Source organism: Rhinolophus sinicus, linkage group LG06, assembly GCF_036562045.2.
Source record: "Rhinolophus sinicus isolate RSC01 linkage group LG06, ASM3656204v1, whole genome shotgun sequence".
NCBI classification, from domain to species: domain Eukaryota; kingdom Metazoa; phylum Chordata; class Mammalia; order Chiroptera; family Rhinolophidae; genus Rhinolophus; species Rhinolophus sinicus.
In genome coordinates, this window is record NC_133756.1 from 120,098,035 (window position 1) to 120,110,519 (window position 12,485).

Sequence of the window (12,485 nt, forward strand, 5' to 3'; positions counted from 1 at the left end):
AGATTAGGTGATCTTCATTGGGAATGTCCTGTTGTGATGGTTTTCAGGAACTTGCTTGTTAAAACTCTCGGGGATGCTAGAACAGAGAGTTGACAGATTTGTAGAACATACACAAATCTGCTTTAGCCAGGGCCCACAGGGTGAAAATGAGGACAGCTGCAGGGCTGTTCCTGAGAAGTGAGGATTTGACAGGGTCTGATGCACAGATGCCGATTGCAAGGAACTGCCTTCTATTGTAATATGGCCCAAATTCAAAGGAGATACAGCAAAGTGGACATTTTAGTTCAGTGTGTAACTATTCTGGAAAATTAATTCAACTACAGAGTAAGAAATGGTTCTTTATCTTCCACTCACTCACTGTTTATTGAATAATTATATTGGGTACTGTGGGTACAGAAATGAATAAGATAATTTTGTGCCCTCAAGAAGTTTAAAGCCCGGAATCAATGTGTTTAAAACTAACTTTATGATTTGTTTATTCACAGTAAACTCAAAAAAATTAAGTGCCTAAGGTCACTCACCTAGTAACTAATTTATTTACAATAGTTGTATGAAAGCACATAAGCATAGAAAATTGATTAATTTTGCCTACTGAAAAAGGGAACTTTATAGAAGAAGTGATATTTGGACAGAGTCTTGAAGAATGAGTATGCTTTTTCAAAGCAGAGATCAGAAGGAAGAAGAAGGAAAAACTGACATAGTTTTGATAGATGATTTGACAGGTGGTGAGATGTGAACATTGAGAGAGAGCATAGTGGGAAGGGGGATACAGTTTGAAGGGAAGGGTGATCTCCATTTTGGATATGTTAGGTTCTGAAAAATCCTTGGAACAATGGGGTGAATCTGTTTGGTAAGAAGTCACATAACTGACTCTCAGGTGAAAATTTGGGCCTAAAGTTCTCACTTTGAGGGTCAGTTGCCTTTCAGATGATAGTTATAGGGATAAAATCATATATAAAATGAGATGTGAAGTTAAGTTTGGATCCCTAAGTAACATTAACATTTGGAAGGTAGATGAGGAAGAGGAGTATGTAGTATATAGTTCATTATTTGTATATATCTTAATGGTTCTGCACAGTATTATTCTGTCTATTACTAATACCTACTTCAGTGCCACACAAGAATTATATGAGGATTAACAAATGAAGCAGAAGCCAGAAACTTAAAACCTTATATTGGAACATCCAAGTGCAACTCACACTATTTGGATGATGACTATGAAAAAAAGGAGAATTGAGAATACCCCAAACACAGTCTTTCTAAACCCTGAACAGGCCCTCTCAGATTTTAAAGTCTGTGGCCTTTGTTTTTCTAGATCAAAATGATATCAGTCTAACAAAAACAAATACCCCATGAATATGAATGTGGCGAGGTAGAAATGACAGGAATATTTTTGACCCAATTTTTTTAAACAGTGGAGAAGTAGTTGGGATGCATATGTATACATCCCTGAGGGTTTCTCACTTAGAAAGATGAGAGCCTGCTTTTGCTATCCTCCTTACATTTGTTCTGCAGAAACTGGCTTGCTCTGTCTTCAGTCCCTCATGGTCTGCAACTTTACTTCATATTATGGCATAGCTGCCAGCACATACCTTAAATTCTCCCATGACAATCACCATGACACTGCAGCCAAGACAAACGTTGCAGCTTCAGAATTCACTAGTCATGGGAGTGTTGGTTGTTCCTTAGCGTTTTTCTGTTGACTCACTCCTTTATGGTTATCTCTAGTTGTTTGGATACCAATATATGTTTACTATTGATTGTTATATTATGGTCCCCTCCCATACTGAAAGGGATTGAGGGAAATAATGACACCAAATTGGGAGAAGCTTAAATAGAAAAAAAATCATATGCAACAGAGAGTCCAAGGACTTTCTCACGACGTTCTGAACACTATGTTAAAAGTAGAGAGGGCACATAGACAGGCACCCAAAAAGAACTTTTAATAGGAGAAATAATGGAAATAAGGACTTTCCAGAGCCTGGTCAATATCATACTGTAGGTTGCATTACTGGCGTTGTCGCAGCCTATTGCATATGGCCCTAAAAGACTGCCAATCTTTGCCTCCATAGGTTGGTTATCCCTGGGCTTCTTTAAGCTTCCTTGCGAGAAATAAAATGTATGTAATTGTTATGATACAGGAATAACTGATAGCTTGATGACTCTTATTTATTAGGAAATACCAATGTATTGGATTTGTCAAATTATATTTTTGTCATTCAGGATATTTTTATTTTATTTATCCCAATATTTCCTGTTTCACCATAATACTAAATTCTTCCTGTAGTAAAGGAAAATAATCATAGCTCTTCCTTTTCCATTTTTTAGTTCTCTTGTAGAATAGTGTTGTGGAAACTCGCAACTTTCTAAAAATTTAGTAATTATAATATTTAATCATTTTATTATGATATAATATGACAATTTTATTAACCATAATTTTCTGTTTTTTATTATAGATCTAAACTTAGTCTTTTTCAATCAAGAATCAGTTTGCAGAAGGCAAGTGTAAAGGTGAGTTTTTGAAAACTGTATTTCACAATTGAGAAACTTACCTTATTTAAAAAAAATTTTTTTTTTTGAGTGTGGAGGTCAATTGATTTTAATTAATTCAGAGAAGCATTTTAAAGTCATTCACTTAGGAAAAAACTTTCCTTCTCAGTTCATGGGAATTTTCACCCAGTTGTCAGCGCTTTGGGCAGTGCTTATTTCTCAAGATTGCTTTACAGATAGGTTTCTATACCTTATCTCCTCAGGTAGCCTTATATCTTTAACTCTTAGTCCAAGAAAGTTAGTCCATGGGCTTTTAAAAAACTCTTGAAAAATTTATTTCATTCAGATTTACACCTCGAGCAAATATTGTGGGCCAGATGCAAGTGAGTTTTTCCTGTGGGACCCTCAAGCTGTGGAGTACTCAATACGTAATAAGTACTTAATACTTAATAAGTAAGCTTAGTGACCTGCCTTTGGCTACCAGGTTGTCAGTGAGCTGCAGTTGTTGTGACACGTTAGTAGTGCTGAATTTTTAAAAACTGTTTTCTAACTCCAACAGATTTACCCGTGTCTTTGATGATAATGATTAGGTACTTAATTTGGGAACCTTTATTTTCCTACCCGGATAAAATCAGCAAAATATTTGAAGTTCTCTAAAAAGCTGTGGCTGTATGTTAAGTATAAATAACAAGTATTTGAAAGCACTCTTACCATGTGTAATAACAGTTCTAGTCACTGTTTATTTAATTACTCAATAGTGTTGAATAGTTTTTATATGCATATTAATGTTTCTCTATGGTTACAATTACTCTTACTGAAGAGCCATTAACTGCCAACTAACAGAGGTGTCCTCTTATGTTTTGCAGTGTAATACTAGTTTGCACTAATTTTTTTTCTTTTTTACTTTGTTTTAGTTAAAAGCCCGGCGATCTGAGTGTAACTCCAAAGCTACCCACGCAAGGAATGATTATCTTCTTACATTAGCAGCAGCAAATGCACACCAGGATCGCTACTATCAAACAGATTTAGTTAACATTATGAAGGTAATAAAGGCTTAATATCTGTGGTAATTTTGTTTCATTAAAGACAAAAACAATTGATGAGTTGAGTGTTGGGTATATGGGATTGAGTCTGTAGAATAGCACCAGGCTACTTTACATTCCATTGGAATATACTTGATATTATTTGGCTAATTACCTCTGTTTCAGGTAATTCTTAAATAATTTTTCGTGTAAGAAAATGTTTAAAGCCAAATCACAGTAAAGGATTGTATTATTTCCTAGCAGTGGCAGATATTTACTGTATAGGGGTTATTAATATATGATATTAGATAAGATTGTTTTTTAAAAACTTAGATTTTTTTTTGTTTTTTTAAAATACATAATATTAGTTTCAGGTGTACAAAACAATAGACATTTCACCCCTCACAAAATGATAACCCCCTCCCCCAACGTATTGTCCCTCTGACATCGTATATATCTATCACAATTCCATTGACTCTATTCCCTATGCTGTACTCCATATCCCGTGACTATATATATTAAATTATAGTTGACATACAATATTATTCAGCTTCAGCTTTAGGTGTACAGTGCAGTGGTCAAGCCTCTATACCGTCCATGAAGTTGTCTCCCTAATAAGACATGTGTCCATCTGACCCTCTACAAAATCTTTACAACATTATTGATTATATTCCCCGAACTGTCTTTCATATCCCCATGGCAATATTGTAGTTACCAATTTATGCTAATCCCTTCTCCTTCTCCCTCATCCCTACTGCCCTCCTTTCTAGGAACCATCATTTTTCCTCTATATCTGAGACTATTTATGTTTACCTTGCTCATTTATTCAGTTCTTTAGATTCCACATATACGTGGGATCATATGGCATTGTCTTTCTCCATCTGACTTATTTCACTTAGCATAATGTTCTCTGGGAACATCCATATCGTTGCAAATGGTAAGATTTCATTCTTCTTTATAGCCAAGTAATACTCCATTGTATAAATGTACCAGAGTTCCTTAATCCAGTCGTCTGCCGATGGGTATTTGAGTTTCCAAGTCTTGGCTCTTGTGAATAGCACTGCAATAAACATAGAGGTGCATATATTTTTTCAAATTAGCGTCTTGGATTTCTCTGGATAGATACCTAAGAGTGGAATTGCTGGGTCATAATGTAGTTCCATTTCCAGTTTTTTGAGATACCTCAATACTGATTTCCATAGTGGCTGCACCAATCTGCCCACTTTCTCTGTACTTGCATCTGTAGCCAAGTACTGCTGAAGCAAATACTTCAACAGAGCAGATTCATGATCATAAATTAATATGGAACCCACCTCAAATAGACCCTCAACACTACTCAGATATCCTACTGTATTTCTTTCCCTACTATTTTTACAATTTTTTCCCTTCTCTTTAAATATCAAATTTACCCTTTTTCTTTCACATTTAGCAAGTGGCCTTTCTTCCTATTTTACAGAGAAAATAGAAACCATTAAAAGGGAACTCCATTATTGTTCCATTACCTACCTTCATCTGTGTGCAAGACTCCTCCAAGGAGTTTCAATAGAGTTATTCTTTCTTTCTAAAGATGGTCTTTTCACCTTAGCTTTGGATCATATCTCATCTCTTCCTGCCTTCTTAGAAGCAAACCAGTTGATTGTTTTCTCCTTATATTTTCTGGACATTCCATTCTTAGGTTAACAGTTGATGGAACTTAAGTGATGATCACCCTCATCCTGTCTGTCTTGTGCTACACTCCTCTAGTCTGGATTAATTGGCCTCTGCATCTGATGCAGTGCAGTTATTCTGAGATCTTCCTTTGCCTCTTTCCTATGTTGGATTTCCAGTGTTACGTGTCATATTTTCTTAGTTTACTCTGTTCTTTGGTGGAATACCTTATTGAGGAAGTGGGCATGGGAGTTAAGTTTTTTGAGATACTATGTTTATGAAACATTATTCCTTCCTCATACTTGGGTGTAGAATTAAAGGTTGAAAACCATTTTTATTCAAATGTTGAAGTCAGTACTCTATTGTTTTCTTGTTTCCTGTATACGTATTGAGAATCCATAGCTATCCTGATTCTTGATTCTTTGTAGCTAATCTAGTTTTTTTTCTTCTTTTTAGAAGTTGATGAAATATTCTCAGTATGCCTTTTGATTCTTGGATTAATTCTTTTTGTTTTCTCTTTCTGGAACTCCTATTATTAAGATGTTGGATATCCTGGCCTAATCCTTTAAAAAATTTATTCTCTTATTTTCCTTCTTTGTCATTATGCTCTTCTATCTGGGAGACTTCTTCAACTTTATAGTGCAACTCTTTTTTTAAGTGTTTAGTTTTTTCAACGTTGTTTTAATATCCAGTTGTTCCTTTTTATTCCCTGAATGTTCCTTTTTTTATAGCCAGTTTTTGTGCTTTATCTTCTTTTTTAATTCTGATGGTATCAATAATAGAATTTATTTTTTAAAGTTTTCTTCTCCCTTCATAGTCTCTTCTTTTAGACTGTAGCAGGACTTACTGACTTAGAGCTTCACTGTAGAGCTTCTGGTGGACCATTTGTAGGGGAAACCCTAATGTCAGTATCCTCTTGGGTTGGTCAAACCCCCTTTTTGCTCCCTTTGTCACTTCTTCAGCTCTCTTCCTTTTCTCTCAGGAGGACTCCTGTGATCTCCTTAACCTGGTTACGTCTCCCACCCAATCTAATGGTCTCACAAAATGGTTTCTCTCATCTTTGAAGTACTTAACACAGTTGTAGTTTTACATGTATCTAGTATGTGATTATGTAATAAATGCCATATCTCCTACTTAACCGTATGTTCTGTGAAGACAACAGTTGTGTCTGTGTCACTTGAGACTATCCTTGCTACTTAGTACAGTGTATAACTTTCATATGTTAAATGTTTATAAATGAATGAATAAATGAATGAATGAACAACCAATCTCACTTAAATTGTCACAGGATGAATCATTCCCATTTTACAAATGAGGAAATTATGACAAAGCCTGGATTCAACTGTGGCAGGACTCTGCCACCACAGCCAGTGCCATTAGCTCTTTATACTAGCTTGTCAGACCTATTTCCTCTCCCCTGTTAAATGGATGATAATCTTGCACTATATCTCCTTTGGCTTCTGCGAGGAGCACATGAGATAATGAAAAGTATTTTTGTTAATTTTAAAGTTTGGTATACGTGTTATATATGTTGTCTTGTTAAATAACAAAAAATCTATTGATACTATATTTTAAATAACTCTTGTTTTTTAGTGTTGAGGGGGGAAAGGAGACTTTGAATGCTTGGGTGTCAGAGTAGAGCAACTATTTGGGTGTCTAGCATTGTTGGGTACTCTAGGTACTTTTAAGTACATTATTTCATTTATTTAAATATTTTATTTAGTTTTCATAATATCTTTCAAGCTAAATATTATCCCTATTTTACAGACCATATACCAGAGGCTCAATGAGATTTGGTTGATATGTGTAATAGCTGGGACTTAAGTCTCTGTGGCTTCTAAGCCTATATTCTTCCATGGATATCATTCTATGTTCTTTTCATACCTCTCCCATCTTCTTGATAGTGAAAATCAGTATAATAGTATAATCAGCATAATCAGTATAATCAGCAGTGGCATACTGTGAATGTCACAAATTCTGAGAGAATTTATTTGTAAAATAAAATTAACAATTGAAAATTGCAAATTTTCCTTTGTTCTAATTTTCTGAATAGCAAGATGATGTCGGTGTCTAAATACAAGTATTTAGACAGGTTCCCCAAGGAATATTTTGTATTCCTTATGCCAGTACTAATTAGAACAGATACTAAATATATTATTATGAGTCTATATCATCAGGCTGATTTTTTGAAGTTCAAACTAAAACAAAACAAAAAAACTGTTGCTAGGCCATGGAATCCAGATAACTGATTTCATCAGCTCTATAGAAAGCAATTCAGCTGGCTACTAGAAAGTAAGATAGTTTGTTCCTCAAGTGTTCCTTTTTTGTAGCATATTATTCTGCAATATACTGATATTTTTATTTTTAGAAGCTTGTGGAACATTTTGTTAATGGTTTGGATGAGGAGGGATGAAGCACGGTGCATCATAGTAGAAATGGGAACAAATGTCAATCTAATGAAAGACTTGAAAAGGTTAATAATTCTAGGACCCAGATATTTCTAGACAGAAAAGAACATAAGATTCTGATGAGAGCATAAATGAGAACCATCAACCAATTGTTCTTTATCTTGTACATATTCCATTTATTCTTTTGCATTTATTCCTTTAAAATTAGTCCTCTTGATTTCTGTTCCATCATTCCAATCTTTGGAGATGTATTTGAAACCTGATTATGTCATTCACAATATTGACCATACTCTCAATCTCTGTATCATCCATAAATTTGATAAGCTTTCTTTTTGTTTATTTCTCTAGGGATTAGATGAAATCATTGAAATGGATAGAACCCTGTGGTTACTTGCTTAATTAGCCACTCTTTTTCAACAATAATGTGAAATTGTTAAATACAGTTTTTTTAGTTAAATACATCTAAGTTTTTTTTCAATCTTATTCACAAATATACCATAATAGTTAAAGAATAGAAATTTTGGAGCAAGGCAAATCTTGTTTGACTCTTGGCTGTATCACTTAATAGTTTTTGACCTTACACAAATTATTTTCCTTCTGTAAGTCTCAATTAACTCATCTGTAAAGTGGGGCTGCTAAGTGCCGCAAGTTGCTTTAGGGAATACTAAATGAGGTAAATGTATATTAAATACTTACTACTTTGACCAATATATAACAAGCATACAATACACAGAAAAGTAATCATCATTATCATTATTAATAAAGATAATTATTGATGTTTATATTAGTTTCAGATGTACAAAGCAACATAATTAGACATTTATACCCCTCACAAAGTGATAACCCCTAATTATTGATTTATTAATTCAAAAAATTTTTATTGCATGTCTACTATGTGCCTCGTATTGTTCCTGGTATTAGAGATAATATCACTAAAAAAAAGACAGAATGATAATCAAAAGCACTTATAAAGCACTTAGTATATGTTAGGCACTGATCTAAATGATTTACTCTTATTAACCTACCAACTTTCTATGGTAGGTACTATTAATATTCCTATTTTACAGAAGAGATAAGTGAGACGCAAAGTAACAGAGGTGGAATTTGAATGCAGCCAGTCTGGCTCCAATATGCGTTCTTTGAACCATTATGTAATACTACCTCTCATCTAGAGTCACTTCCACCGATGCCTGCTGAAATTCGGATATTCCATTACTATGGCAATTCTACAGTCTAGCAGCTCTAATTATTAAAAAATAAATAAAACAAGAGGGTCTATTATGACCTCATCCTCATGTGAGTTTTGTTTTAACCTGTGTGGCCTCCTGGTGATTGCCTTTATCTTTTTAAATTATAAAGCTATTTGTTTAATAATATTTTCCAGATTTTGATAGGAAGACACATTTTTCTTCTCCATTATTTTTAATATATTAAAGTACATTTTTATTTTAGTTTGTCACAAAGTAATATAAAGTACTTTGTTAGAACAAAAAAAGAAAGAGAAAAACTGAAAGTTTATGTCCTTAGTTGACATCTCAATATAAATTTAGTCATCATCTGGTTTACATAAAATATATTTTATAAATTTTTCCCATTCTTTTCACATTGAATATTAGTAGCTTATATCAATGGTTCTCAAACTTTTTGGTCTCAGAACCGCTTTTCACTCTTAAAAATTATTGAGGACCCCAAGAACTTTTGTTTATGTGTGTTATACCTATTGATAGTTACTGTATTAAAATGTAAATTGGTAAAATTGTTAAGACACAAGGATACACAAGTACAAATTTCATTAGCTGTTAGACCAATTGCACCATCACATGCTATCACGCTCTGTTATGTCCTTTGGAAAACTATTGTATACTTGTGAGCAAATGGGGATAAAAAGGCAAATAAGGTCTTAGAATTATTATTAAAATAAGTTTGATCTCGCAGCCCCTTCAAGGGTCTCAGAGATACCCTCATTGGTCCCTTGATTTCACCTTGAGAACTTCTACCTTATACTAAATAACCTTGTTATTGCTTTCAGTTAGAAAAAACTCTAAGACTGAAATTGAAGGTCTATAATTGAATATTTCAATGCAATGCTTAGGTTTCAATAATAGTACTTGTTAAGGACTATCGAAATGAATTAGATACTTTATAGGTACAGAGATGAAACAGATGCAGCTTCTTCCTTCAAAGAGCTTAGTCTTGTTAGAAAAGCATTTACGGATCAACTTGAAATACACAGTAGAAAGTGATAAGTGACATGCTATGTGTCTCAGTAATAAAATAACGGAATTCACTATTGCAATTTATAAATTAAGTTGCATAATTACATAAAGTATGTTTGGCTACTTGTGATTCTCTTGACATAAGTGATTAAGTATAAGCAAAAATTACAGCAAATTTAGAGGTCTTTATTTCATATTTTACTTGGGTGGTATATTTGATAACTGACTAAAAAATTTGGGTAAATAGAGAGCAGGGAATATTGCTGTTATCAAGTCATCTCAGATTTAGTTCTCAAAAGTGTTCATTTCTGAATTACACATACTTTCTGTATTTCAAACAGCACTAAATACAGAGAAATACAATTCAAAATGATCTGGAAACACCTGGATTTGACATATTTGCAGAGCACCTAAGAATTAGGGAGGGCAGAGACCACATTTTTTAATTGAAGCAGGATCAAAAGTTACAGTATTAAAGATGGAAAGCATTAGGTGTGAGCAGTGCTAAGGCAACGTCACATGTATAATAGGTCACCCTAGGTCACCCTATATCTATGTACCCTACTTTGCAGCCAACCAATAGTACTTTAGATCAAAGGTAGGAAAGCACGGTGAGTGAGAGGTTTGCCTTTCTCCCTAAGCACAATTTGCTGTCTTTAGCCTCAGCCCCAATTTCTGGCTGTACCTGTAAAAAGAATCCAGGGAATTCTTTTTATCACAGCCTTTTTTTTTTTTTTTTAACTTCATCCTTATAGTTAGAGTGTATTTTAAACTATGAGGTTCTTTATTATTCTCTCCCCTTATTCTGTGCCTTCCCCCGATACCCACCCCCAACGTTATCAAGGCAGAGCTTTCTGGTGGCTGACAGAATGGGTGCTATTTTACTAGAAATCTTTGTAACTTTAAAAGAAATGGAGATGGCAAATAGGTTTCCGTTTATGTGCCAGTTATAATAAATTAATAGTGGCTGCCTGTAATGCTGGACCAAGAAGTATTCTGAGACTGCTAGGCTCAAGTGCCATGATCCATTAGCAGTCTCTATCGTGGATGTGCAAGGAGCAACTGCTAGCACAGGGGCCCCATATTCGATGCCTCCAGCCTAATAAATCTCTGCGTTGGATCCCTTTAAATCTATAGGTGCAGCAGATGTGTATGTGTGTGTGTGTGTATATGTATATGTGTATATATATGTATGTATGTATCTACACACACACACACACACACACACACACACACCAAGGGTGCCAAAAAACGTATACACATTTTAAGAAAAGAAAAAACTGTATTAAAATTGTAATAATCAACATATACCGATAACAAAAGATGAACACAAGTCACATTTGACTTCTGCAATTACAAGAGGTGTTCAAAGTGGTTACAATCAGCATAATTTTAATACAGTTTTTTTCCTTTCTTAAAATGTGTATACATTTTTTTTTGGAGCCCTCTGTATATACCATATTAATTTGTATTGGAAATATGTAGCTTCTTTTTATATATCTATGTTTTGAAATATATCTTCCCCAAAGTTACACAGAGGTTAATGCATCGGAATATCTGAGGTATCTTGATGACACCAAAAAAACCCTCAGAAACTTAGAATCAGAGGAACTTGACTTGTTGTTCTGCCTCTGCTAGTCAGCATATGACTAGCATAACCTATCTGGATCTCAGTTGAACCAGCCTGACATATAATATTAAATACTTTTATTGTTCCTTTCAGTAAACACACAGCTAATGGGAGCAGGTGCTGTGAAATGGCTGTCTTTGTAATTTATTGAAAGCAGGCCCACCTTGTATTGAGATGCATCATTTAGTGTGGCACTTGACCAACTGTAGGAGCAGATCTACGCTAATAGTCTGAATTGTTAATCTTAGAATGGACTGAGCCTTTCTGATAAACGAAGACTGTAGAATATATGAAGTGGAAGAGACAGAGTAACAGTTAAACTAGGATTAAAATTTTTGAAATAGGTGAAGAGTACTGACAGAATCTTAGAGACCGTATAGGCTGTAAGTCTCAGTTGGCTAGTGCCCCTCCTGCTCACTCTCAAGATTCTAATATGTAGAGAGACACGTGGCATGTACACACACAGAGTTTCAGTGCTGATGAGCATGTGTCATATTATTTACATGTGTCAAAGCGTGAAAGTAATTAAGAGACTGATCTAGTTCAGTGCTCTTATTTCCAAAAATGGAAACAAATCAGTTATTTTGATACACTAGAATGTCCTAGCCTGAAACAAGATTCTGAATTTTCTTTTCAATTAAAAAAATATATTCCTTAGGGGATTTGGTTAAAATAGGTGGGAATTTTTTCTTAAATCTGATCACTTTTAAGTGATTATAGATAAAACTTAGGGAGGCAATAAGAGACCTTTCTCTGAATTGGAAGAGATCTTCCTCGAAATTGGGGTTTTTAATAAAAGGAGAAAAAAGAATTGGTGAGCTTGGAGTAGAAACTAATGAATCAGTAGGGAAGATGCTGATACATAATGAATTTCCAGTTACGTATTAGATTTTGTCCCATGGTGTTTACATGAAGTCTAGCAACTGTTTTAGAACTTCTCATTTTTGCATTCTTTTCCTTAGCTCCAAATGTTCACCTATGACTTGACTTGAAGCAAGCTATCTTTTCCCTTTGTAAAACAGTGGGAAAATTCATTGTTAAAGTTTGCCGGTGAAATGAATCCAAAATCTTT

The 12,485-nt window shown here is 34.3% G+C and overlaps 1 protein-coding gene across 3 annotated transcripts in view; it reads left to right on the top strand.

Annotated features, from left to right (window-relative positions):
* FCHSD2 (FCH and double SH3 domains 2) overlaps positions 1-12,485 on the top strand; it is a 212,494-nt gene that overhangs the window by 107,583 nt on the left and 92,426 nt on the right. For all 3 annotated transcript variants that reach the window (XM_019744393.2, XM_019744394.2, XM_074335812.1), the window contains 2 exons: positions 2,457-2,511; positions 3,405-3,533. In XM_019744393.2, coding sequence (XP_019599952.2) covers positions 2,457-2,511; positions 3,405-3,533 — 184 coding nt within the window. The remainder of the gene's footprint in view (positions 1-2,456; positions 2,512-3,404; positions 3,534-12,485) is intronic.